Source organism: Staurois parvus, unplaced genomic scaffold, assembly GCF_062004578.1.
Source record: "Staurois parvus isolate SC_StPar_1 unplaced genomic scaffold, SC_StPar_1.0 ptg000052l, whole genome shotgun sequence".
Taxonomy (NCBI): domain Eukaryota; kingdom Metazoa; phylum Chordata; class Amphibia; order Anura; family Ranidae; genus Staurois; species Staurois parvus.
Genome location: NW_028317848.1, coordinates 3,067,086 through 3,094,186, shown reverse-complemented (window position 1 = coordinate 3,094,186; position 27,101 = coordinate 3,067,086). Strand labels below are relative to the sequence as shown.

At 42.7% G+C, this 27,101-nt stretch overlaps 1 protein-coding gene across 1 annotated transcript in view; it reads left to right on the top strand.

The window, feature by feature from the left end:
• MATN2 (matrilin 2) overlaps nucleotides 1-27,101 on the top strand; it is a 151,920-nt gene that overhangs the window by 113,322 nt on the left and 11,497 nt on the right. The window contains exons 12-13 of the mRNA XM_089666562.1: nucleotides 8,731-8,853; nucleotides 14,589-15,002. Coding sequence (XP_089522688.1) covers nucleotides 8,731-8,853; nucleotides 14,589-15,002 — 537 coding nt within the window. The remainder of the gene's footprint in view (nucleotides 1-8,730; nucleotides 8,854-14,588; nucleotides 15,003-27,101) is intronic.

The window sequence follows — 27,101 nt, the reverse complement described above, 5'->3', positions numbered from 1 at the left end:
AACGCTGAACATACAGCATGGAAAAAGTTCTGGGCATTGCATTCATCTTAAATACATTACAGTGGTTGAACCAGGAGAGAGCGAAGGAATCCCATTTCTTAAGGTCGGCAGTTAGAATTGTCAGAAAGGTCCAGAAATTCAAAGGAAAGACATAATTTAAATTGGAGGGAATTTTCGTCCCCAGATATTGTATTGAACGAGCAGCCCATTTAAATGGAAAAAAGGAGCGTAGACTCATCAGTGCGGACTCAGGTAGTGGTGGAGTTCTTGATTACATTGGTGGTTAGTAGAGAAGTGCTCCCTTACATTGGTGGACAGAGTAGACGTGCCTCTTACACTGTTTGTTAGTGAAGAAGTGCCCTTAATATTGATGGTCAGTGTAGAAGTTCCCAATTATTTCAGTGGTCCATGGAGAAGTTCCCAATTACAGAAGAAGTGCCCTATTGATGGTAACTATGTTGGTGATCAGTAGAGAAGTTCTCTATTACATTGGTGGTCAGTGGAGTAGTGCCCCCTTATACTGACCATCAGTGAAGAAATGCCCCTTAACATTGGCGGTCAGTGGAGAATTTCCCATTTAATGGGGTGGACAGAGGAGCAGTGCTTCCTTAACCACTTCAAGTCGGGACACTTTTACCCCCTTCCTGTTCAGGCCAATTTTCAGCTTTCAGCGCTATCACACTTTGAATGACAATTGCGTGGTCATGCAAAACTGTACCAATATGAATTTTTTAGCATTTTTTTGAGACAGATAAAGCTTTGTTTTGGTGGTATTTATTCACCACTGGGATTTTTATTTTTTTTGCTGTATATATTAAAAAGTCCAAAAATTTTGAAAAAAAGTGTTTTTCTTATACAATTTTGCAAATAAATAATATTTCATCATAAATCTTGGCCAAAATGTATTCAGTTATTTTTTTTAGTAAGAAACAATAACCCAAATTAGTTTATAAAAAAAAATTATAATTTTTTAAAACTTTTTTTACATTTTTATTTTATTTTTTTATATTATTATTTATGTTTTTTTTACATACTGTCACCCTAGCAGTACAGTATCACCATGGTGACACTGTACTACTTGTGGGGGGTGATGAAGATTTTTTTTCTTATTACACTGTTTGCTTTTACACCCATAAAGGCTGTAAAAGCAATCATTTCTCCTTCTCTCTGGCTGCATTCTTGCAGCCATTGAGAAATACTGTGTGAGCTGTGATTGGTCACAGCTTGTCACATGGTACAAGGCTGTTGTGAATAGCCTTGTACCATGTGACCTCTGTGATCATTCACAGATTTCACACGTAGTAAGCAATGATGTCAGAAGTGACATCTTGCTTACTACTCTGCATGTGATCACTAAATATAAAATAAAATAAAGTGAGCGCTCATTAAATAAAAAGAAAATATCAATGAAAAGTAAGCAGCTAATGGCACAAGAGGGGATCACAACCTCCTCTGACTGTATAAATAGATGAATAAAGTGCAGCGCTAAAGCATATCAAAAAAGTTCGTTCTTAGAAGTTCGTTGTCAAAAGTTCATAAGATATCTCGATCAATACTATGGTGTACACAGCTAGAAGGATCCAGTAGAAATGACAGAAATGCGCACTCACCGACCGCGCATAGGAAATGCGCATTTGTGTGTTAAAAACACAAGTGTCGAACTCCCTCAGGACGAGGTATCATCAGGCGGTGATCTGCTAGGCTCACAGGACCTCCTTAAGATCAGGATTAAAGACGGCCAGGTGAGGGCTCCCTCCTCCAGATATAGCTGTGTCTGCCAGTCTGATAACCCCTCAATAAGGGGTAAAAAACGGGAGAATGCCCATAGTGTAGTATATCAAAAGTTTATTTAAATAACATATATAACAGGACAGGTCAGTATTCAAACTGGCAAACAGCCAGAAAGTGTATAGTAAAAATACTGGTACTGACCTAGAGCAAAATGGCCGCCAGACCTCCTCGTGGTCTGGGCGGCGATGAGGCGTCACAAGCTGTCAGTTCCTCCTGAGGCCTTTCGTGCTAGAGCACATCTTCAGAGGGGAGGCTGACCTCTGCCTCCCCTCTGAAGATGTGCTCTAGCACGAAAGGCCTCAGGAGGAACTGACAGCTTGTGACGCCTCATCGCCGCCCAGACCACGAGGAGGTCTGGCGGCCATTTTGCTCTAGGTCAGTACCAGTATTTTTACTATACACTTTCTGGCTGTTTGCCAGTTTGAATACTGACCTGTCCTGTTATATATGTTATTTAAATAAACTTTTGATATACTACACTATGGGCATTCTCCCGTTTTTTACCCCTTATTGAGGGGTTATCAGACTGGCAGACACAGCTATATCTGGAGGAGGGAGCCCTCACCTGGCCGTCTTTAATCCTGATCTTAAGGAGGTCCTGTGAGCCTAGCAGATCACCGCCTGATGATACCTCGTCCTGAGGGAGTTCGACACTTGTGTTTTTAACACACAAATGCGCATTTCCTATGCGCGGTCGGTGAGTGCGCATTTCTGTCATTTCTACTGGATCCTTCTAGCTGTGTACACCATAGTATTGATCGAGATATCTTATGAACTTTTGACAACGAACTTCTAAGAACGAACTTTTTTGATATGCTTTAGCGCTGCACTTTATTCATCTATTTATGCATGTGATCACTGATTGGCCAATCAGTAATCACATAAACGGGACCTTGCACAGAGGTCCCGTACAACGATCGGTGTTCCACTGTGTCCGGAGGACACAGCGGGTACTGGATCGCGGTGCTGTGCGCTCCCAGGGAGCGCGCACAAGCAGGGGGCAGGGAGGCCATTTATAAACGGCCACCCGACCCTGCACTGCCACCGTCCAGCCGTTTATATACAACGGCCGGACGAGAAGTGGTTAAATTGGTAGTTAGTAGAGAAGTGCCTCCAGTACATTGGCGGTGAGTGTAAAAGTGCTCCCTTGCTTTGGTAGCCATGGGAGAAGTGCTGCTTAATAGAGACATTGACTCTGCCTGTTTTTTTTTGTTTTTTTGGGGGGGGGTTATTTTGGTGTTTTCGTTTTTTATTTGTTTTTGTTAACATTTGTGTCTGAGTATAGATCTATGCTTGTCCCAAGCATGTTTGAAGCTGTTTACTGACTCGCTACCTCTGCTGGACATTTATTCCAAGCATCAACTACCCTTTCAGTAAAATAATACTCTCAGAGATTAGTTTTGAACTTTCCTCCAGCTAGTTTGAGGTCATGCCCCCGTGTTCTTGATTTTGGTTTCATGTTAAAAATACTGCCATCCTGAACCTTATTCACCCCCTTGATGTATTTAAAGGTTTCAATCATGTCTCCCCTTGCTTACATTGATGGTCAGCAGAGAAATTGCCCCTTACATTGGTTGTCAGTAATAAATTGCCCCTTACATTGGTTGTCAGTAATAAATTGCCCCTTACATTGGTTGTCAGTAATAAATTGCCCCTTACATTGGTTGTCAGTAATAAATTGCCCCTTACATTGGTTGTCAGTAATAAAGTGCCCCCTTACATTGGTGGTCATTGGGAGCTCAGCTAAATAGATCAGTGACTGTCCTTGGTTTGCCATTGCAGATATTTCCTTTATGACAGATATCATTGCATGAAAATATATTTTAGGTTGCTAAAATTGCCATTGCATGCCAGTAGAGATTTTTTTCTGCTTGTCCAGCCATTCCATGGTTTTGTCAGTGTGATACATCTACTTTACTCTGCAGGCTGAAACAACTTTTCCAGAATTTTAACTCTTGGCACATGTCCTGATCTCCTATGTGTGTGGACCTGTCCTCCTCCAGCATGATATCCTCACAAAAGATAGAAGAGGTTGCAAAAATTATGTTGTGCCAGTCACCCTTCTTTCCCAATTAAGCAGGCATTGCCGGGCTCTGCCTGTGTCAGTATAATCTGAAATTTCAGCTGGTGAGCAGAGGACAACTGGATTTAAATATAAAGGATTACAGACCATTGTGTAGTTCAGAGAGAAGAGAGATTATATACTAAATGGGCGGTTTACATTTCCATGTGGCTCTGTTGAAGTCCCTATGTAGCAGAAATGTGTAAATATATATCATTGTCTTATGGATCCCATTGGGCAAATGACAGCACACTTTCCATCATTACATGGCCTGGCTTTATAGATCAGTGTGCCCTGTACAGTCATGCATGGTCCTCTATACAGATCTAGTACCAGTTGAATGAGGTTTTGGTCGTTAGCCAATCCTGACTTATTCTGGACTGGGAAATAGCTTGGACACGTTGTTACCCTCTGCTGTGCTGTAAATAGTAGCTCTGGGCTGCACATTCCTCCTTGTTTATCTCATTTATTCTACATTAGAAATAAGCAGATCTAGACTATGTGGATGTAAAATTCTCACGACTACACAAGAAACTGCACAAAAATAGATAATTAGTTTGGTTTGGTTGGCGGATAATGTGGACTTGAAGCTGAAGTTTAATCTGCTTATATTTTGCCTTTTTTGGTTCATTGCCCCCCTCACATTCACAGGCTATTGATGTTTTTAAGTAGAACCTCATTACATACCTTACCTCTGTGTCATTGGTCTCCAAACTTTCCAAACAAAGGGCCAGTTTACTGTCCTTCAGACTTTCGGGGGGCCGGACTGCAGCCATTGGGAGTAAAAAAAGGCCTTGACGTTAGATTGGATTAAACCACTGACACCATCTTTGGTGTCATTGGGAGGAATTGTGCTTCATCGTTGGTATCAGTGAGAGGAATTGTGACCCATCTTTGTTGTCATTGGAAGGAATTGTGCCACATCATTGGTGACATTGGGATGAATTGTACCCCATCATTGGTGTGATAGGGCCACATTGTTGGTGTCATTGGGAGAAATTGTGTTGCATGCTTGGTATCATTTGGAGGAATTGTGCCCCATCATTGGTGTCAGTGGGGGTAATTATGCCCCATAGTTGGTATCATTGGATGAAATATTGCCCTAAGGGCCGAGTAAAAGCAAGCAAGGGCCACATCTGGTCCCCGGGCCACAGTTTGGAGACCACTGTTCTATGTTATAGAGCAAAACAAAGCAAAGCTAAAACATGCTTTTTTCATTCAAGCTGAGGTTTATTCTACTCATATTTTGCCTTCCTTTGTTCCTCCTTTCCCCATCAACATGTTAATTTATGTTTTCATTGCATAACCCAGTGAAGTCATCACTAATTCTCTGTACTTCGCAATGCAATGCAGGCAGATCATGGCTGGTGGAAGACGCTGTATAACGCTTCCTGAAAACAGCAGACCACCTAAAAGTGATACTAAAGTCTTTTTTTTAAATAACAGACATGTCATACTTACCTGCTCTGTGTAGTGGTTTTGTACAGAGCAGCCCTGATTCTCCTCTTCTTGGGTCCCTCACTGGCGCTCCCTGCCCCTCCCTCCTGTTGGGTGCCCCCACAGCAAGAAGCCTGCTATGAGGGCACCCGAAGGCGTGCTTCCAAACCGTGGCTCTGCATGTTCAATCATACACAGAGCTGTGGCTCGCCCCGCCAACCTCCCTCTCCTGATTGGCTCACTGACTGTGATTGATGCCTCAGCCAATCAGTTGTATAAGTCCCCAGAGAACCAAGGCTCTCGTGGACATCGTTGGTTCAGGCTCAGATAAGTGTTTGGGGGGGGGCGGGCTACTACACACAGAAGGTTTTTTACCTTTATGCATAGAATGCATGAAGGTAAAAAACTTGAGCCTTTACAACCACTTTAAGTAAAGCCCACATGTGATCCTGAGCCTTGAAGAATGAACAACTGGAATCCAATGAATGAAAGTGGAGAAGCAGGATTAGCAATGCTGGGGAGGAAAGGTCTAGATCAGTGGTCGGCAAGCCGCGGCTCGCAAGCCACATGCGGCTCTTTACACACTCTAATGCGGCTCTTCTGTGTGCCGGGCGCCCGCTTCCCTCCCTCCTCTCGGGCGGCCGCCCCAAAAGTCAGGACTTTTAATCCGGCCCGCGGAGCGTGGCAAACATTGGCTGTCAGGATGTAGGCGGGGCAGCGTGACGAACTCCTCTCCTCTCACAGTCCGCCCTGAAGACCGGAACGGCGCGGGAACACGGCGAGAGGAACGCGCGGAGCAAAGGTAAGTGAATTGACACAATATGGGGAATGAATTACTATAGGGGGGATGAATTACTATAGGGGGGATGAATTACTATAGGGGGATAAATTACTATAGGGGGATGAATTACTATATGGGGGATGAATTACTATAGGGGGGATGAATTACTATGGGGGATGAATTACTATATGGGGGATGAATTACTATAGGGGGGATGAATTACTATATGGGGGATGAATTACTATGGGGGGGATTAATTACTATGGGGGATGAATTACTATATGGGGGATGAATTACTATATGGGGGATTAATTACTATATGGGGGATGAATTACTATATGGGGGATGAATTACTATATGGGGGATGAATTACTATGGGGATGAATTACTATGGGGGATGAATTACTATGGGGGATGAATTACTATATGGGGGATGAATTACTATGGGGGATGAATTACTATATGGGGGATTAATTACTATGGGGGATGAATTACTATATGGGGGATGAATTACTATATGGGGGAATGAATTACTATATGGGGGATGAATTACTATATGGGGGATGAATTACTATGGGGGATGAATTACTATGGGGGATGAATTACTATATGGGGGATGTATTTTCAGTTTTAAAAATGTGGCTCTCAAAATAAATTTCAATCGTGGTTTTGGCGAGATTTGGCTCAGTTGAAAAAAAAAGGTTGCCCACCACTGGTCTAGATGATGCTGGACATGCCCCAACCAGGAAATGAGGTGGGCTCTATCTGACTTGCTGCAGCTTCTCATGCATACAGTGAGAAGTTCTGTGTTCAGTGAAATCAGTGTAAGCTATTTTTAGTTCAGAAGAGAAGCCTGTACAAGTGTGCAAGCCAGAAGATAAGGGTGGAGTCCAGGTTGTAAGTAGATCTAAGCCCAATGACTAAAATGTAACATGCTTTTAGTAGTAGTTTTCAGTCTTTTAAAATCTTCAGCTTTAAAATGATAATAAAAGCTATTTTGTTTTTAAAACAACAGACGTGTTACTGACATACTTACCTGCTCTGTGCAGTGGTTTTGCACAGAGCAGCCCCAATTCTCTTGGGTCCCCTGAATAGAATGCCGGAGGGTAAAAAAATGTTCTGCCTTTATAACCACTTTTATTAAAAGAATACCTGATGATCCTGCCATTAAGATCATTGAGTAAGGAACGTTCTGTTATGGGGTGACAGTTGTCTTCCAGTTATGCTTTTGCATCATTATTTTGTCACATGCACCCTTGGCTAAGACAGCTGTGCTGGCACACATTGCTGCTCCAGGATTGGCCATCAGAGCCCCCCTCCTCCATCTAGGAGTGCCCAGCAGAGTCCTCCCTTGCATCCAGGAGTGCCCAACAAAGAATCCCCCCCTTACATCTTGGAGTACCCAGCTGAGTCACTTTTATATCCAGGAGTTACCAGCAGAGTCTTTCTTTACATCTCAGAGTGCAGAGCAGAGTCCCCATTAGATCTAGGAATGCACAGCAGAGTCCACCCTTAAATCTAGGAGTGCCCATCATAGCCTCCCTTGCATCCAGGAGTTACCAGCAGAGTCTTTCTTTACATCTCAGAGTGCAGAGCAGAGTCCCCATTAGATCTAGGAATGCACAGCAGAGTCCACCCTTAAATCTAGGAGTGCCCATCATAGCCTCCCTCACATCCAGGAGTTACCAGCAGAGTCTTTCTTTACATCTCAGAGTGCAGAGCAGAGTCCCCATTAGATCTAGGAATGCACATCAGAGTCCACACTTAAATCTAGGAGTGGCCATCATAGCCTCCCTCACATCCATGAGTTACCAGCAGAGTCCTTCTTTACATCTCAGAGTGCAGAGCAGAGTCTCCCTTAGATCTAGGAATGCACAGCAGAGTCCACCCTTAAACCTAGGCGTGCCCATCATAGCATCCCTCACATCCAGGAGTTACCAGCAGAGTCCTTCTTTACATCTTAGAGTGCAGAGCAGAGTCCCCCTTAGATCTAGGAATGCACATCAGAATCCACACTTAAATCTAGGAGTGGCCATCATAGCCTCCCTCACATCCAGGCGTGCCCAGCACAGTCCCCCTTACACCTAGGAGTGGGGTGCCCAGCAGAGTCCCCCTTACATCTATGAGTGCCCAGCTGAGTCACTTTTACATCAAGTAGTGCCCATGTACTTGATGTAAAAGTGTAAGGAGTCCCTCTTTACATCTAGGTGTTCATAGCAGAGTCGCCTTTAAATCTAGGAGTGCCTATCATGGCTTCCTTTGCATCCAGTAGACTGCAGCAGGGGGCAAAGCAGGTCTGGATGCAGAGAGTCCGCTCTTCCTGTAAATGCAGGGGGCAGTGCAATAACGTCACTGGTTGCTAAGATGTGTATTATAATAGTTCCTCCAGGCCAGGAAAAGTCTTGTAGTGGGCCAGTTTTGGCCAGTGGGCCATAGATTGGAGATCCCTGACATGAGGATAAGATAAATTTCAAGTTGATTATCTTTTCTGGAGTTTTTATATATAACTTTAATGAAAGAAATTGTCTATTACCAGAGACCATCATATCATAAATTTAATAAAAAAATAAAGCTGGCAGGAAATAGGAAAGTATTACATACTGTGTGTATTTGTTGGTCATCTAATATTTTATTATGGATCATGCACTCTATCCCATAGGTAAAGACCCCTGCAAAACCTCTGAACATGGCTGCGAGCATCTCTGTGTCAATAATGAGAGTTCCTATGTCTGCAAATGCTTTGAAGGATACCATTTAGTGGAAGATGGAAAACGATGTAAAAGTGAGTACAGAAAATACTGGAGGTTTGGGTTTGATGTATGTGTTACTGATACAACTGTCTGTAGCCAGCTAGATATTGAGGAACATTGGGTTGTGGACTAAAGTAGAAGAAAAATTGTAATTTTCTCTCCATCTTTATTCCTCCCTTTTATGACAGCCTAAAAACTTCCATGTGCATGGTCCTTGAAAATAAAAGCTACAGTGCTATTCTACTTCATGCTGCTAACATCAGTTGGCAATGAGACAAATGAGAAAACAAACTATGAATTCTTATGCCAGTGACAAATTGGAAAACATAATAAAATATAATAACACACCTACAAACTAAGTACCTAGCCTGGCCTGTGTGGTCTTCCTTCAGATTTAGGGCTGTGCAAGTCCATAACTTGCAGAAAACCTTTCCTTTGTTCTATTAGAATGTGTCACCCCCTGTAGAACTATAGGCATTTCTCCAACAGCTGAAGAGATGAAGACCATTCCTATAGGGCAAGGTATTGAATTGAAAGGAAGTTCAATCAGTCAAATGTTCTTCCAGCAGAGGTCCACATCTCATGTTTGTGCTATCACACAGATAAGATACGGTATGTCATTGTATGTCTTCCAAAAAATAGACCCTCATCAGAGTGCCCCCTTACATCAGGTATCCCTATCAGAGTGCCATTTACATCAGGTGTCCCTATCAGAGTGCCCTTTTACATCAGGGGCCCCCTTACATCAGGTGTCCCTTTAAATGTGCTCCCTTACATAAGTTGTCCCTCATCAGAGTGCCCCCTTACATCAGGTGTCCCTATAAGAGTGCCCCTTTACATCAGGGGCCCCCCTTGCATCAGGTGTCCTTATCAGAGTGCCCCCTTACATCAGGTGTCCCTTTAAGTGTGCCCATTTACATAAGGTGTCCCTATAAGAGTGCCCTTTTACATCAGGGGCCCCCCTTGCATCAGGTTTCCCTATCAGAGTGCCCCCTTACATCAGATGTCCCTTTAAGTGTGCCCCCTTATATAAGTTGTCCCTCATCACAGTGCCCAGATTATTAACAGACAGGCAGAGGGAGTCGAGAAGCAAAGCAGGCTGCAGATCTGGACACAGTAAGTTCCACTTCCATCCTTCTGTGATGCTGGGGCGGGGCACGCACATGAAATCCCTAGTTGTTGGAGTGCCGACAATCATCACAACCAATGACTGAAGAGGAGTGGGGGGAAACCTGCACTGGGGACTGGCTGGCTGGTGGTCTGGATAGTACGGGCACTTGGTCCGGGTCTGGATGCAGTCTGCTATTCGTGGTGGCTGCTATAGGTTCAAGAAATGTCTCTTTTAGGAACTTGCAGCCAATATATCAAGGGGAATTGGGGTCTTGAAAGTTATTTGTACTTACATGGTCCTCTATTCCTCGAAGTCGGATGATCAGGAAGATGTAATCCCTGACCATCCAGCTTTGGAGAATAGGGGACTTCTCCACATGCTCCAATTCTTGGGGTTCCCAGATTCAGCGCTTCCACCCTATACATGAGTATGACCTTTACTTGAAGAACAGAAAGCGTTAAAGCCCAGGAAGTGATTAAGCACAAATTGTACAATAGGATTTGTCTGCGCTAGCAAATCAGCCGACACAAAGAATACAAATCAGGCCGGAACAGTTGGTGAGAAATTTTAGAGGCATAATCCGTTTCTGTGTCCAGCTTAATGCTCTGGCGAACCAAGGAATCTATATGATTGAATAAAGCTTGGCAAGCATTGGCGATGATTACATTGGGGCCGGGAGGGATCATTCATTATGAGTCTGGTCCGTAGAGGGGGATGAGCGGTGATGCTCTGCACAGTTGACTCTTCTGACTCTTTTCCTGGGTAAGAAGGCGGCTGCTGGATTTGTCACTCTCACAGCTGGAGACATAACTTGTAATGTTTTGGCAGAGAATGCAGTCTCATCCAGGGTGTTGATGTTAGGTGCAACATCTGCTACATTGCCAAGTGGCATGTCTATTTTTTAACAAATGTTTCACACATTATGAGAAAATAGATCTACATATACAAGCAGGTTGTTTTATTTTCTTTACCCTTTCATGACCAGAGATCATTGAAACCTAGGTGCCCAGATCAAACTTAGGAGCGTCATTAGTGTGCATCAGTTAACTTGCCAATAACTCAGTGACTTGTATTCCCACCTAAATTAATTTTAGATGGACCACTCGGGCTTTATCTGCTATTGATCTTCTGTGTTTATAAGTGTAATGAATGGGAAAACATAATTATGCAGAGAGAGGAGAAAAATGAGAGCTTTACTGTGCAGAGAAACTGATGAGTGGTTCTGTACAGAGAGAGAGAGCGCCTGGAGCAGCATTTTCTGGTGTATTTCACTCTTTATCCATCCCAGCAAGACTGTCAGGAAACCAGCTGAATATACAAATAAAAACACATGGGAGCTGTTTTACCTGCCAAAGGATTGTATTTCTGTCCACGGCTCATACACACCACTCAGCCTTGTCTGGCTGGGGAAGCATTGGACTTTCTGTGCTGCAGAGAACTAATATAGGTCTTGACCCTCCCCAGCCAGTGACTGGACATAAAGGGAAAGCAGCAGACTGATAAGCTCACTTCTCTGTCACTCTGCTCTCCCTTCCTATCAGCATGCTCTGGATTATAGTACATATAAGCACTGCAACACCATTGATTGGCTCCCTGTGCTGCTTTTCCCATTCCCTGTCTGAGTTCTGCTGTACAGAGACTGCAAGAGGCTGAATCCAGTTATCAGATGCTGCACTAAATGCATTTAAGAAAAATATATTTAAAGTGTTACTAAACCCAGGACCCTGCATTCCCTATATCTGGTACACAGAACATGGAAATGCAATTAGTTTATTATTATACAGGATTTATATAGCGCCAACAGTTTTCTCACCGCTTTACATTATAGTGGGAGACAATACAGCAACAATACAGTTCAGGGTTAGGAGGGCCCTTTTATAAATATAAACTGCGAAGTACCTTTTCTTATCAGCAGTTAGAGCAGTCTTGTGTCTTCTATCGGTGCCCAGCTCAGCACTGGTTAAAGCTTGTAGAAGGAGTTTTATTTCTGCTCTAGGAGGATGCAGAACCCCTGATCTCTGTCTGGACAGTGCTGATTGGCCCTGTGCTGATCATATGCACTCTCCCAAGAAAAAAAAACCCTCTCAAGCAATACACACCAAACTGAGCATGTGCAGAGTCTCCACACAATATGTCTTATCAGGAGATAAGACATAATAACACTGGAAGAAGGGGAGGATTAAAGAAGTCAGGATCAAACAGCATTTTTACACAATGCAGAGGATTAACCCCTTAGGTTCCACGGTGAGTATATCAAGCATGCTTTACTGCATATACAGACTGATTGTGGGTTTAGTAACACTTTAATGATGAATACAGAGCTTTACTAATGTGTGTATATCTGCCTGGAGTTCAGCTTTAACTTAGCTTTATGGTAATATTTGAGGATAGATCCAATTTAAAGTGGTATTAAACCCAAAAGCAAACATTTATTACATTGCAGCTTATCAATTCTTAGATGTGGTGGCTGCATTCATTTTTTTTTATGTTTTTTTTCCTTTATTTTCACCTCCAGTAAATCTGCTGTTTTTCAAAAGTAAGAACATGGTCAAGCCTCGTTTTTACCACCTTCCAACTGCCCCCGTTCCCAAGCGGTAAAGCAGCGGGACGGTTGGTGTACACATACAGAGTAAAGGATTGCAGCCATGTCAAAAACGATCCCCTGTGTCCTGTTCGGTGAGCAATACCACTGCTGAATGTGACCTATTGCCAGGGGCGGACTGAACATTTGGAAACTCGGGCACTGCCCGAGGGCCCAGGGTCAGTAGGGGGCCTCATGAGATGCCCCTGGTACCGTTTTCATAGACTTTTTTGAGTTTGGGCAAGGACACAGGGACCCCATGATCCCCTATTGCCCGGGGGCCCCATGAGTTGTCAGTCCGCCCCTGCCTATTGCTGTAACCGCCCTGCAGCCTTGTGCGATGCACATAGTGATGGTGCAATGAGAGAGCATTTTAATGGTCTCCTCAACGCCTATGAGAAATGATCACTTTTCAGAGGAGCCTCAAACTTCGGTGTAAACCCAGCCTTACCATGACAGCAGAAGGAATAAAACAAGAGCGCACTGACCTAGTGCATTATCCCAGATAACTGTTTATTAAAACATGGATAAAATATTATACTCACAAACAAGTGGTGACAGATCACATATAGATAGACAGTCACAAGATGTCAATGAAGTGCCATCTAGGGGCCAAATCCGTCTGACGCGTTTCGACGGTAACCCTCTTCCTCAGAGCCGCATGACAGCAGATGGGACAAAACTATAACGCTGCCAGGAGTGCATACAGTGATTTGTGAGAAATATAGAAAATCGCTATTTGATTAGACTTATCTGTGTAGCAACATGAAACCTCCTCAAAGTCCGCAAAAAAACGGAAGTCTCCTGTTATTGGTCAAACCAGAAACATGAAAATGGTTTCAGCAGGTAATGATGTTTTACAAGGTTGAGCTGCAATGCCAGATTTCATCAATCCTTTAAGGCGTAGTGAGAACACAGGTTCCCATTCGCAGTTGTAAAAGCGCATTCCCCCGTGATGTGCATAGGCCAGCACATTCACTTGAATAAGCTACTCTATGCGTGTTTGTCACGCCAAAGAAGCTCAGGGACCAAATTTTGGGCCTGAGCCAGGTGAGGTTTTACACTTGCATTCTTTTGAGCAACATTTGCAGCAAAATCACACCTCATATGGGGTGCAATTCAGGATGAATGCGGTTCAGCACCCAACCACAAACCCAAGATCAATACATGGAAATTGGAATTGCCGGCAGAATCGCACCAATTCTGCCCGCTAATCCTAATCGCCCAAATGTGAACAGGGTGTAACTGAACTCTGCAAACACTTACCTCTGCTCCAGCAATGGGAAGTGTGTAAGGTCTTTTCCTTCTTGAATGATGTAAGGCTTGCACATGTGCTTGGGAGTTCATTCATTCCTGTGCCAAGGTGTACTGAGAACGTACACTGAGCTGTCTATGTGCAGCTCAGTGTATTTATTATTTATTTATTTCAGGTACTTATATAGCGCCATCAGTTTTACACAGCGCTTTACATATATATTGTACATTCACATCAGTCCCTAACCCCCACGGGGCGTACAATCTAAGTGTACATTCTAAAGAAGATTCTGAACAGGCAGGTACATATTTTATTACAGAAACTACATAACACGCACATTTTTAATTTGTTAACTTTAGTTCCACCTTAACAGCCCAATATTTAATATATTTTTTAAACCCTTGCTAATCACCTCTAGCAGTGTGTTGGTTTGTCCCAATCCCTGTCATTGTCACCTTTGCTAGACAGTTCGGTCTGCATGTAAATGTGAAAAAAATATAAATATCGGTTTGTAAAAAAAAAGAATTCTATTACTGAATGCTATCATAATGTGTGTTAACCACTTACCTTTAAAAGGATACAATATTTACTTGGACTAAGTGAGCTTAGTTGCACAATAAAGGATCTCTGGCTTGATATGTGTCTCAGCAGCGCACTCTAGAGGGAGGTTATGATATTGCACTTACTAGTTAAACAATAGCCGCATAACATACATTATTAAAAAAAAGTAGAAGCAAATATAGTAAACAAGCATATAATTAGAGGGCTTCAGATGTACATTCCAAAAGTAGACCAATAATTTGTCTTCTGATTTTTCCAGGGTGTGGAGAAGGACCTGTGGACTTAGTATTTGTCATTGACGGATCAAAGAGCCTTGGCGAAGACAACTTTGAAATTGTAAAACAGTTTGTAAATGGGATACTAGACTCATTAGAGATCTCACAGAAAGCCGCCCGTGTGGGTCTGGTACAATATTCCACCCATGTCCGCACAGAGTTCACCATGGCTCAATACAGCTCAGCCAAAGAGATGAAGAAAGCCGTCACCCAGATGAAATACATGGGCAGAGGCTCCATGACGGGACTGGCCCTGAAACTCATGTATGAGAAGAGCTTCTCAGAGGTTCAGGGTGCCAGACGACGCTCCTTGGGTGTCCCTAGAGTGGCCATTGTGTTTACTGATGGACGCGCACAGGATGAAGTAGCCGACTGGGCAAGCAGAGCGAAACAGAGTGGTAAGATAGCTTTCCTTTTATCAATGACTGTGTTCTCTTTAGTATGATTTCATCTTTTCCACTTTTTGCTTATGTAGTTACAGACGTGGCTGTATGTATTGTCAAGCATGAATGGGTCACCACCAAGGACAGGAGGGTAGGAAGGGGGAGCAAGCACCATTCTACAATATTTATCATACTATGTTACATATAATATACACATACCTGTTACCAATGCATCCTTCAATTCCAACTATTTTTGCCTTTTGTTATTAGTGGAGTCAGAACTGACGGATGGATTGGTAACAGGGCCTGGTCTGTGGAGTCACATTTATCACTGTAACTCCAATACAATACTACCATCTCATCTTTCTCTGTCATGTGATGATAGTTGCTCATCTAATTGGTGGATTTCATCGTTCAGTGGTATCTTTGTCTAAAGAGAACACATGCTTCCTCATACAGCATATTGTGTTTTTTGTACTGGTGACAACATTAATGTAACATTGTTTTCATCAAAAGGTATTGCATTATATTTCTAGTGCTCCAAGGGCAACATGGTCTCTATATAAGTAGTAGTCAATTTCCTTGATATAGGAGGCCTCAGGGTCAGCCCCTGACATCACCAAAGGGCCGCACATAATATCCAGTGAATGTAATGCAGTAGTTGTCAATTTATGAGCTAAAGGGGGCCTCAAATGTGGCCCCTGACATCACCATGGGCTGTACATAATGTGCAATATATGAAATGCTTGAAAGGACTGTCAGAAACTGCAGACCTAATAGAGGAAATGATGGTCAGAGACTGTGGACATGCTACATTTTTGGCTGGGGATATGCTGCAGAAGGCAATAGGAACTGGAAACCTGTGACATGAGGTTAGTAAAGATCAGTGCTATTACCCTAATTAATGTTCCCTCTAAAAAAACTGCTGAGGTCTGAGGGCCGTATATCATAAATCAAGGTGCCCATCTTGTGGCCCTTTGGCCGTAGGATGGGCACCAGGGATGTAATGCTACAGAAAGCAGACTGTACTACAGGAGACAGTCAAGGCTATTGGAAAGCAGCAAGAGATGGTCAGAGACTACAGATGTGTTCTTCAAGTTTTTCATTACTGGGGAGTTACTTCAGGAGACACACTTATTTGTTTATTACAGGTATTTATATAGCGCTGACAATTTACACATAGTATACATTCGCATCAGTCCCGTCCTCAAGGAGTGTACAATCTATTGTTCCTAACTCACATTCAAACATACACATAGTAGGGCCAGTTTAGACAGGAGCCAATTCACCTACCAGCATGTCATTGAACACATTACATGAGACTGATAGAGATAACAGCCCTCTACAAATCAATGCTTCCACATGTGTGTTCCCTACAACTCCCATACAACATAGAAAAGTGATGACCGAAAAAAGACTAAGTGGTCAATCGAATCTGTTCTTTGTTGTTGTTTTTTTAATTTATACACGTTTCTGTATTTTTTTTTTTTTATATTTGTTAACTTTTTCTGTCTTTGAGTATAGATCTAGGTTCGTTAAAAGCATGTATGGATCCACTTACTGTTGACTGACCTCTGCTGGAAGTCTATTCCAAGTGCCACATTTAATATTTCTCTTAACAAGATCCATTAAAAAGAATTGGGGGAAAAAAGGGAAAAGCTAAAGACCACAGAAGAAAAGTGACATGGTGTAAAAGAAGTATATTAGGATGCTGTAAAATAATAGTTTACATTCACTGGCCTGAGTAAAAACCCAGGTACTGTAAAAAGATAAAGAAAGAGAAAACCTCACACTGATGACGTCACTCGGCTCAATAAAGTTTATGTGGCCATACCAACAAAGCAACTTGTCCCTGCCTGTAGACCGTCCCTCCGTGACCCTTTCACCTGTATGGGGTTAAACATCATCTCTATGAAACATGTCAGAGAAGAGCATTGCATTGTTGGTTTGGCTGAATATACCCCACTGAGATGAGTGACATCATTGATGTGCAGCCTCTTCTTTATTGGTACATTCACATAAAGTGTGGATGGGCTCCAAGACCGGCACCCAACACATTTGCACCAGTGAAGGCTTGGAGCAGTGGCTTTCTAAGGATTCACAAGGTAATAAGATCATATACACATATAGTTGTGTTCAAAATAATAGCAGTCAGACATCACTAACCTGATCAATCACTGTTTTTGGTAGAAATGATATTTCTACATGGCAAATAATTTACTAGCAGGTGTAGTAGAGTAATAGAAATCCAACAGACCCAACAGTCATGACATGCATGCTGCTGATTCTGTGTAATTGAATCACTAATTGAAAGGGGCATGTTCAAAATAATAGCAGTGTGGAGTTCTATTAGTGAGGTCATTCATTCTTTGAAAAACAGGTGCCAATTATTGCCCTTATTTAAGGAAGGAAGGCAGCAAATGTTGCACATACTGGCTGCTGAAATTCTGAGGAAAATGTGTCGTTCCAGACATTGTTCAGAAGAACAGCGTACCTTGATTAAAAAGTTGATTGGAGAGGGGAAAACATATAAAGAAGTGCAGAAAATGATAGGCTGCTCAGCTAAAATGATCACAAATGCTTTAAAATGGCAACCAAAACCTGAAAGACGTGGAAGAAAGCGAAAAACTACCATTCAAATGGATAGAAGAATAGCCAAAATGACAAGGACTCAGCCAACAATCAGCTGACAGTCTGCAGTTAAAGCACATCTTGTTCGTTTGATTTCAAATCCATTGTGGTGGTGTATAGAGCCAAAAATGTTAGAATTGTGTCGATGTCCCAATATTTATGGACCTCACTGTATCTGCAAGAAGCCCCCGCAAAGTCCCACTGTTGAAAAAAAGACATGTGCTGAAGAGGTTACAATTTGCCAAAGAGCACATTGACTGGCCTAAAGAGAAATGGCGCAACATTTTGTGGACTGATGAAAGTAAGATTGTTCTTTTTGGGTCTAGTGGCCGGAGACAGTTTGTCAGACGACCCCCAAACACTGAATTCAAGCCACAGTACACTGTGAAGACAGTGAAGCATGGTTGCGCAAGCATCACGATATGGGGATGTTTCTCATACTACGGTGTTGGGCCTATTTATCGCATACCAGGGATCATGGATCAGTTTGAATACATCAGAATACTTGAAGAGGTCATGCTGCCTTATGCTGAAGAGGAAATTCCCTTGAAATGGGTGTTCCAACAAGACAACGACCCCAAACACACCAGTAAACGTGCAACATCTTGGTTCCAGACCAACAAGATTGACGTTATGGAGTGGCCAGCCCAATCCCCGGATCTTAATCCAATAGAAAACTTGTGGGGTGACATCAAAAATGCAGTTTCTGAGGCAAAACCAAGAAATAGAGAAGAACTGTGGAATGTAGTCCAATCATCCTGGGCTGGAATACCTGTTCACAGGTGCCAGAAGTTGGTTGACTCCATGCAACACAGATGTACAGCAGTTCTCAGAAACAGTGCTTATACAACTAAATATTAATTAAGTGATTTAAAGGAAAGCAAAATCGTCAAACATTTTTCAGTTTATATAGTGAATGTTTGAGTTTGTAAAGAAGAATACAAACACTGCTATTTTTTTTGAACAGTCTAATATTCACTTTTCTTCAATTTTTTTTTAGAGGAACAACACAAATTTGATATATTTTTCTTCATGTTTTGATTTGGAATAGAATGTGTAGTGTTCCCAATGCATTTGTGTGTATGGAAATAAAAGCTATTAGAAGGATTTTGAGCTTTATTCACTTTTTTCAACACACTGCTATTATTTTGAACACAACTGTATATACAGGGGGGCCAAAGGACCACACAATAAGTGGCAAAAGGCCACATATGACTCCTGGGGCTCCACATAGTCCCTTCTACAGTATTCACAAAAATGCTGCAGATAGAACAGTGTTTCTCAACCTCTTTTCAGTCAAGGCACTCCTTAAAATGGTTCACAAACTTAAGGCACCCCATTCTAAATTGTAAAAAAAACTAAACTAATAGTTTTACACATTGCAGCAACATCCACACACCTAGGACACTCAATATTAAAGGTGATTGATTTTTTTCTAAGAAAATAAACCTTTGCACACTGGTACTGACTAGTATTCCAATGTTTCTCTTCTCCCCCAGTTGCTCTGCCTCACTCAGCTAATGTGACCCCAATGCTGATGGAGAGAGGCAGGTGAGGGGAAAACAAGGATGTTGTACAATGTGTGATGACCTCCTTATCAATGGATGTTAGGATGTCAATGGCTAGAGGTTTGTATGGTGCACAATGGTTTTGTGTAAGTAAAAGGCAGGCTCTATCCACCCACTGACTTGTATACAATTTTTAGCCCATTTTTAGGGATTTTGCCAAGCCACGTCTAAAGACACCTGAAGGCCAACCCCCCCCCCCCCCCAGGGTGCCTGGATGGAAAATAGACAAATGGGAGCCATCACTGCTGACTTATTTTTAAAAGGTCAGGCGCCCAGGCTGCCATGCTGATCCAAACTAACTAGTGAGTTACTGACCTAGAACATGGATGCAGCCTGTGAGCTCTATAAAGTTCTGACTTCCAAATCTACCCCAAGCCTACTCAAAGCACAAAACTCATGGGAATCCTGTAAAATGACAGCCAAGCTCTTAAAATAAGGATTTTTTTTCCCCACAAGGGCAATGGTAGATTAATGATGACATACAGTACGGTCTCGCCTCACTGCCTGCCACCTGGGATGGAAAATGATAGTGTACATCATCTCACTCGGCTGCTCCGGGAAAGTGAACTTGTAAAGCAAAAAACATTTTGTTATGGTTGGTAGAAAAATATGAAATGGAGGTCTATTTAAGGGAAACCATAGTGTTTTTCAAAGGCAACATTTATTAATGCAGTAATTATCTGAAAGTAATTTCACCTGTATGCTGTCCCAAATTCTAAGTGTTGTACTTGTGTACCTAGAGTCAGTGATCCATTTAGTGGTCATCTATATTTCAAGGAGGCTTCATAACTGTCATCCTTATCTTTGCTTTTCTACTTAGACTTGTTCCAGTGCAGTAACACTATCAGGCGTCACGACAGCTAATAGACACTTTTGATAGGTGCCAGTTGTCCATCGAGTAGTGAAGGAAGGATGACAGAAGGAGGGCATGCACCTCTAAAATCAGATCAGAAGAGGTTGTATTTAGGACTTTAAAGCAGAAGTAAACTGTATTTGAGCATCATAGACTGAAAATGTTATTTAATTCATTTTTAATATTCAGAGCAAACTCCCCCATCCACCCATGTCTCCATACTTTATTTTGTTGAGAAATTGATTTGAAACCACCCCTTCTAGCATTTATGGCTGCGGCCATCTTGAGAAAATATAATATACCTTCCTATCTGTTTACCAAGGCTAGCAGCATAAGGATTGAAAATAGTTAAAGGAGAAGTATTGGAATATTTTTTCTTTTTCAATTCATACTTACCTAGGTGGATGTAGCATCGATCTGGTGCTGCATCTGTCCGCCGCTGGCTCTAAGGATGAGAACTGAGTGATCAAACACAGCTGATCGCCCAGTTCTCCCTGCTGCCCTGAGCAGAGTGGTCTGTCAGTAACCGCTGTCTGCTCCGCCCCCCTACTGCTCACGGGACTGTGGAGGTGAAGGGAGCTGCTGGCTCAGGCTCTCGGCGGATCGGTGCTGGTCCAGGAGTCAGGTGCTGGTCCAGGCATCTGGGTGGATCCTAACTTTAAAGTATTACTAAACCCAGGACCCTGCATCCACTATATCTTGTCTCCCACAGTACACAGAACATGGAAGTGCAATTAGTTTAGTAAATATAAACTGCTAAATACCTTTTCTCATCAGCAGTTAGAGCACTCTTGTGTCTTCTATCAGTGCTTAGCAGAGCACTGGTTAAAGCTTGTAGGAGGAGTTTTCTTTCTGCTCTAGGGGGAATCAAAACCCCTGACCTCTGTCTGGACAGTGCTGATTGGCCCTGCACTGATCACATGCACTCTGCCAAAAAAAAAAGCCTCTTTAGCAATACACACTAAACTGCATTCGCAGAATGGCTACGGGTTCAGTCTGTCTTATCAGGAGATAAGACTTGGATATTTGAACAAGAGGAGGAGCAGAGAAGAAAGGATCAAGTGGCCTTTTTACTCAATACAGATAATTAATCCCTTAGGTTCCCCAGTGAGTATAACAAGCATGCTTTACTGCATATACAGACTGATTTTACTGTTGTGGGTTTCGTTACACTTTAAAGTCGGGATCTTTCCCCAGCCTGGACCAGCTGAGTGATGGGCTAAAGTCCGCTGTTGGTGGATGGGTCACAGGAGTGGAGAATGAACTGCACTCCTGTGATCCACAGGAGAAGTACAGCCAAATGAGCTTTGGCTGTACTCAGGGGCGGACTGACATTTGGAAACTTGGGCACTGCCCGAGGGCCCGGGGTCAGTAGGGGGTTCTATGAGATGCCCCTAGTACCTTTTTCATAGGCTTTTTTGAGCTTGGGCAGGGACACAGGAGCCCCATGATCCCTTATTGCCCGGGGGCCCCATGAGTTGTCAGTCCGCCCCTGGCTGTACTTCTCCTTTAATGCTGATTGAGAGAGTTTAGTTGAACGCTACTTACTGCTTACTTACTGCTCTACCCTTGCCATTAATCTCTATAGATGAACAGAGCTGTCATTCAGATATACTAGAATGTAAAACATTAACATCTACTGGGACATATTACTGGGAATTTTCTAGCCAGCTATAGCTGTGCCTGCACTAAACTCCAGTGTATCCAAAATGGGCTGTTTAAAAGAAAACCTATTCTGAGCAAAGTATGCATTCGGCCGCTGCGGATCCGCTTCTGAAAATGCTAGTGGCCTGGCTGTTTATTGCTCTGATACATTATAAGTCATATATCCAAAACATGTATTTAAAGTGGAACTAAACTCAAGTTTACAGATCATTGCTGGCAGGAAAGTTTTCACATGGAAAGGAGACTCTCGATATCTGCCTGCAAGCATTCACATCTTAGTGTGTAGGCCTGGCAATTGCTGGGTGCCAGGATGAAATACCACAGAAATTACATCATCCTGGGCCAGCCAATCAAGATGGCTGAAGATGCAGATCCCGGAAGAAGATCAGGCAAAGATGTCAGCATGTATAAAAGCCAACATATTTTGGGGGCTATGCGCCACCCTCTTTATCAGCAAGGGAGAATGTCACCAGCACACCAAGGATCACCAGTATGGGTCCAAACGTTTTAATGAACGATCACATAGTTACAGCAAGGCAACATTTCAGAGTCTCGCAGGACCCCTTCATCAGACATGTGACATTACATGCCTGATGAAGGGGTCCTGCGAGACTCCAAACGTTGCCTTGTTGTAACTATGTGATCGTTCATTAAAACTCAGTGTGCTGGTGACATTCTCCCTTGCTGATTCTGTTCGGTTCCAGCCGACGGTCGTTGCAGCACCCACTTATACACACAGCCAATTTTAACGCAGTTTGGATTGTACACTTACCCTCTTTATCAGGGCTTGGAAAAAAACAAAGAAAGAAAGAAAATGTTTGGACTCAAAACATGGTGAGGATTTTTTTTTACAGTGAGTGGATTGGCACAGCAACAGTCAGTAGCCTGCTCCTGCAGAGTATGGCCCCATAATGTGTTGCCTTTTGTATACAATTTGGAATAAACCTATCTTTTGGACTTGAATATTATGATGTTTCAATTCTAGATTTACCTAACCCATCCACAACCCAAGGTCATTGTGGAAATCTTTTAGTGTGCAGAAACTTGAAGCCAAAAATTCATATTGTCCTTAATTAAACCACCATAATATGGTTGGAAACATTCAAGCATACTTCAAGCTTTCAGCGTATTTTAGCCACTCCATGGAGTAATTATACCAATGGTTGTCAGCTTGCTAGGTAAAGGGGGTCTCCTCAGACTTGGCCTCTAATGTCTTCAAAGGGCTGCATAAAGTATTTATTACCTGTACAGAAAACTGTCACAGACTGGATGAAATGGTCAGCAATTGTTCTTCAGGCATGGTTGGAGACTGGTTGGAGACTGTAGGAGACAGTCAAGTTAGGGACACATTGCATGACATTATTATACTTTGCTAATACTATTAAGGGCCCCTTTACAAACCAATGCTCCTTCTACAGACTGTTGTGGCACAAGGGCTGTACTTCAAACATTAAAGAGCCACATGTGGCCCATGGCCCGAAAGTTGGGCATCAGAGAACTATACATTGCTGAAAGAAAAATTGGAAATTCTCTATTTGCATATTGATTCCTCTATTTTCTAGGTGAATCCTGGGGTGCTTGATAAGTGCGGATGTGTCTTTTAGAATTCTGCTGCCAGTCAAAAGACTCATTAGTAACTACACTTTTTCTTTAGGCACACGTGTAGAAATGATGTGTTAGTATAGTGCAGGGGTCTCCAAACTACGGCCCATGGGCCAGTTGTGGCCCTTTGTTTGCCTTTATCCAGCCCTTTGGGTACTAATCCTTCCACTGATATGAGACACTAGTCCTTCCACAGACACCAAAGATCGGGCACTATTCCTCCCACTGACACCAATGATGGGGCACTATGCCTCCCACTGACACCAATGATGGGGCACCATTCCTCCCATCGACACCAATGATGGGGCACTATTCCTCCCACTCACACCAACGATGGGGCACTATTCCTTTCACTGACACCAATGATGGGGCACTATTCCTCTCAATGACACCAATGATGGGGCACTATTCCTCCCACTGATACCAATGATGGGGTACTATTCCTCCCACTCACACCAATGATGGGGCACTATTCTTTCCACTGACACCAATGATGGGGCACTATTCCTCCCACTGCCACCAATGATGGGGCACTACTCCTCCCACTCACACCAATGATAAGGCACCATTCCTCCCACTGACACCAATGATGAGGCACCATTCCTCCCACTGACACCAATGATAGGGCACTATTCCTCCCACTCACACCAATGATGAGGCACCATTCCTCCTACTGACACCAATATTGTAATTTTTTTACTCCCACTGACCACCAAGCCTATGGCATTGTTTATTCCCACCAATGCCAGGGCATTTTCTACTCCCGCTGGCCACAGTCCAGCCCCCCTAAAATTGAATTGCAGTAAATTGGCCTTTCGTTTGAAGATTTCTGGTATAGTGCATTCTCCCCAGATTCAGAGACAGGATGTGCTGGAATGCCATATCTCAGCCAAAATTTAGACTAATATCAACTAGGTTCTTGAAACCAAAAATAGTATATACAGTTGTGTTCAAAATAATAGCAGTGTGTTGAAAAAAGTGAATAAAGCTGAAAATCCTTCTAATAGCTTTTATTTCCATACAAACAAATGCATTGGGAACACTACACATTCTATTCCAAATCAAAACATGAAGAAAAATATATCAAATTTGTGTTGTTGCCCTAAAAAAATTGAAGAAAAGTGAATATTAGACTGTTCAAAAAAATAGCAGTGTTTGTATTCTTCTTTACAAACTCAAACATTCACTATATAAACTGAAAAATGTTTGAAGATTTTGCTTTCCTTTGAATCACTTAATTAATATTTAGTTGTATAAGCACTGTTTCTGAGAACTGCTGTACATCTGTGTTGCATGGAGTCAACCAACTTCTGGCACCTGTGAACAGGTATTCCAGCCCAGGATGATTGGACTACATTCCACAGTTCTTCTCTATTTCTTGGTTTTGCCTCAGAAACTGCATTTTTGATGTCACCCCACAAGTTTTCTATTGGATTAAAATCCGGGGATTGGGCTGGCCACTCCATAACGTCAATCTTGTTGGTCTGGAACCAAGATGTTGCACGTTTACTGGTGTAAAAGGGAAATATGTATACGAGCGCACCTATTTGTAGCAGCTGTACATCAGGTAACCACACACCCTTAAAACAATAAAAATCAAAAATGCAGCGCTACAGAACCAAAGTATTTAAATGAAGGCAAATGAATGATTCAAATGAATGAATGAATGAACCAATAAATAACTGAATAAACGCAACAGTTCATGAAATAAGGTGACTTTTAGTGTTCTCCTCTATGTCCTGTCCTTCTGATGCTCAGGCGTTGTGCAAAATAGTGCTGAAAGAATGCACACTCACCAGAACGCACAGGAAAATGAGCGTTTTATCAATATATGTTCCCCTTAGAGTCATCAGCTGGTGAGGATAGGGTAGTATGCTGGCCTCCCTTCAGAGCTCCTGGATAATCCTGTGTGATCCCTTGGCAGGTAGCCTATGGACATGTGTTCCTTACCCAGCGGAGAGATGAATGACTGTAAATAAATACTCCCCAAGGGAGTCAAAACAAGGACGCCTCCATAGTGTAGTAGGTGATTAAAAGAGGGTTTATTAACAACTCAAGCATCCGAGATACACGGCAGTGTATATAAAACAACGGACTGACCGTCCACTAGTAAAGATGGCCGCTGAAGCATCGTGGATTTGGCAAATCCCCCCAGACGACGTGCGTGTGCATGAAACGCGTAGGAGGAGCCAGGAACGCCGTGACGTCGCGCCGCCGAAGCATCGTGGAGCTCCGGCGGCCATCTTTACTAGTGGACGGTCAGTCCGTTGTTTTATATACACTGCCGTGTATCTCGGATGCTTGAGTTGTTAATAAACCCTCTTTTAATCACCTACTACACTATGGAGGCGTCCTTGTTTTGACTCCCTTGGGGAGTATTTATTTACAGTCATTCATCTCTCCGCTGGGTAAGGAACGCATGTCCATAGGCTACCTGCCAAGGGATCACACAGGATTATCCAGGAGCTCTGAAGGGAGGCCAGCATACTACCCTATCCTCACCAGCTGATGACTCTAAGGGGAACATATATTGATAAAACGCTCATTTTCCTGTGCGTTCTGGTGAGTGTGCATTCTTTCAGCACTATTTTGCACAACGCCTGAGCATCATCAGGACAGGACATAGAGGAGAACACTAAAAGTCACCTTATTTCATGAACTGTTGCGTTTATTCAGTTATTTATTGGTTCATTCATTCATTCATTTGAATCATTCATTTGCCTTCATTTAAATATTTTGGTTCTGTAGCGCTGCATTTTTGATTTTTAACGTTTACTGGTGTGTTTGGGGTCGTTGTCTTGTTGGAACACCCATTTCAAGGGAATTTCCTCTTCAACATAAGGCAGCATGACCTCTTCAAGTATTCTGATGTATTCAAACTGATCCATGATCCCTGGTATGCGATAAATAGGCCCAACACCGTAGTATGAGAAACATCCCCATATCATGATGCTTGCGCAACCATGCTTCACTGTCTTCACAGTGTACTGTGGCTTGAATTCAGTGTTTGGTGGTCGTCTGACAAGCTTTCTCCGGACACTAGACCCAAAAAGAACAATCTTACTTTCATCAGTCCACAAAATGTTGCGCCATTTCTCTTTAGGCCAGCCAATGTGCTCTTTGGCAAATTGTAACCTCTTTAGCACACGTCTTTTTTTCAACAGTGGGACTTTGCGGGGGCTTCTTGCAGATAGCTTGGCTTCACATAGGCGTCTTCTAATTGTAACAGTACTCACAGGGAACTTTAGACCTTCTTTGATCTTCCTGGAGCTGATTGTTGGCTGAGTCCTTGCCATTTTGGCTATTCTTCTATCCATTCGAATGGTAGTTTTTCGCTTTCTTCCACGTCTTTCAGGTTTTGGTTGCCATTTTAAAGCATTTGCGATCATTTTAGCTGAGCAGCCTATCATTTTCTGCACTTCTTTATACGTTTTCCCCTCTCCAATCAACTTTTTAATCAAGGTACGCTGTTCTTCTGAACAATGTCTGGAACGACCCATTTTTCTCAGAATTTTAGAGAGAGATGCACTGTAACCAGCATGTACAACATTTGCTTCCTTCCTTCCTTAAATAAGGGCAATAATTGGCACCTGTTTTTCAAAGAATGAATGACCTCACTAATAGAACTCCACGCTGTTATTATTTTGAACATGCCCCTTTCAATTAGTGATTCAATTACACAGAATCAGCAGCATGCATGTCATGACTGGTGGGTCTGTTGGATTTCTATTACTCTACTACACCTGCTAGTAAATTATTTGCCATGTAGAAATATCATTTCTACCAAAAACAGTG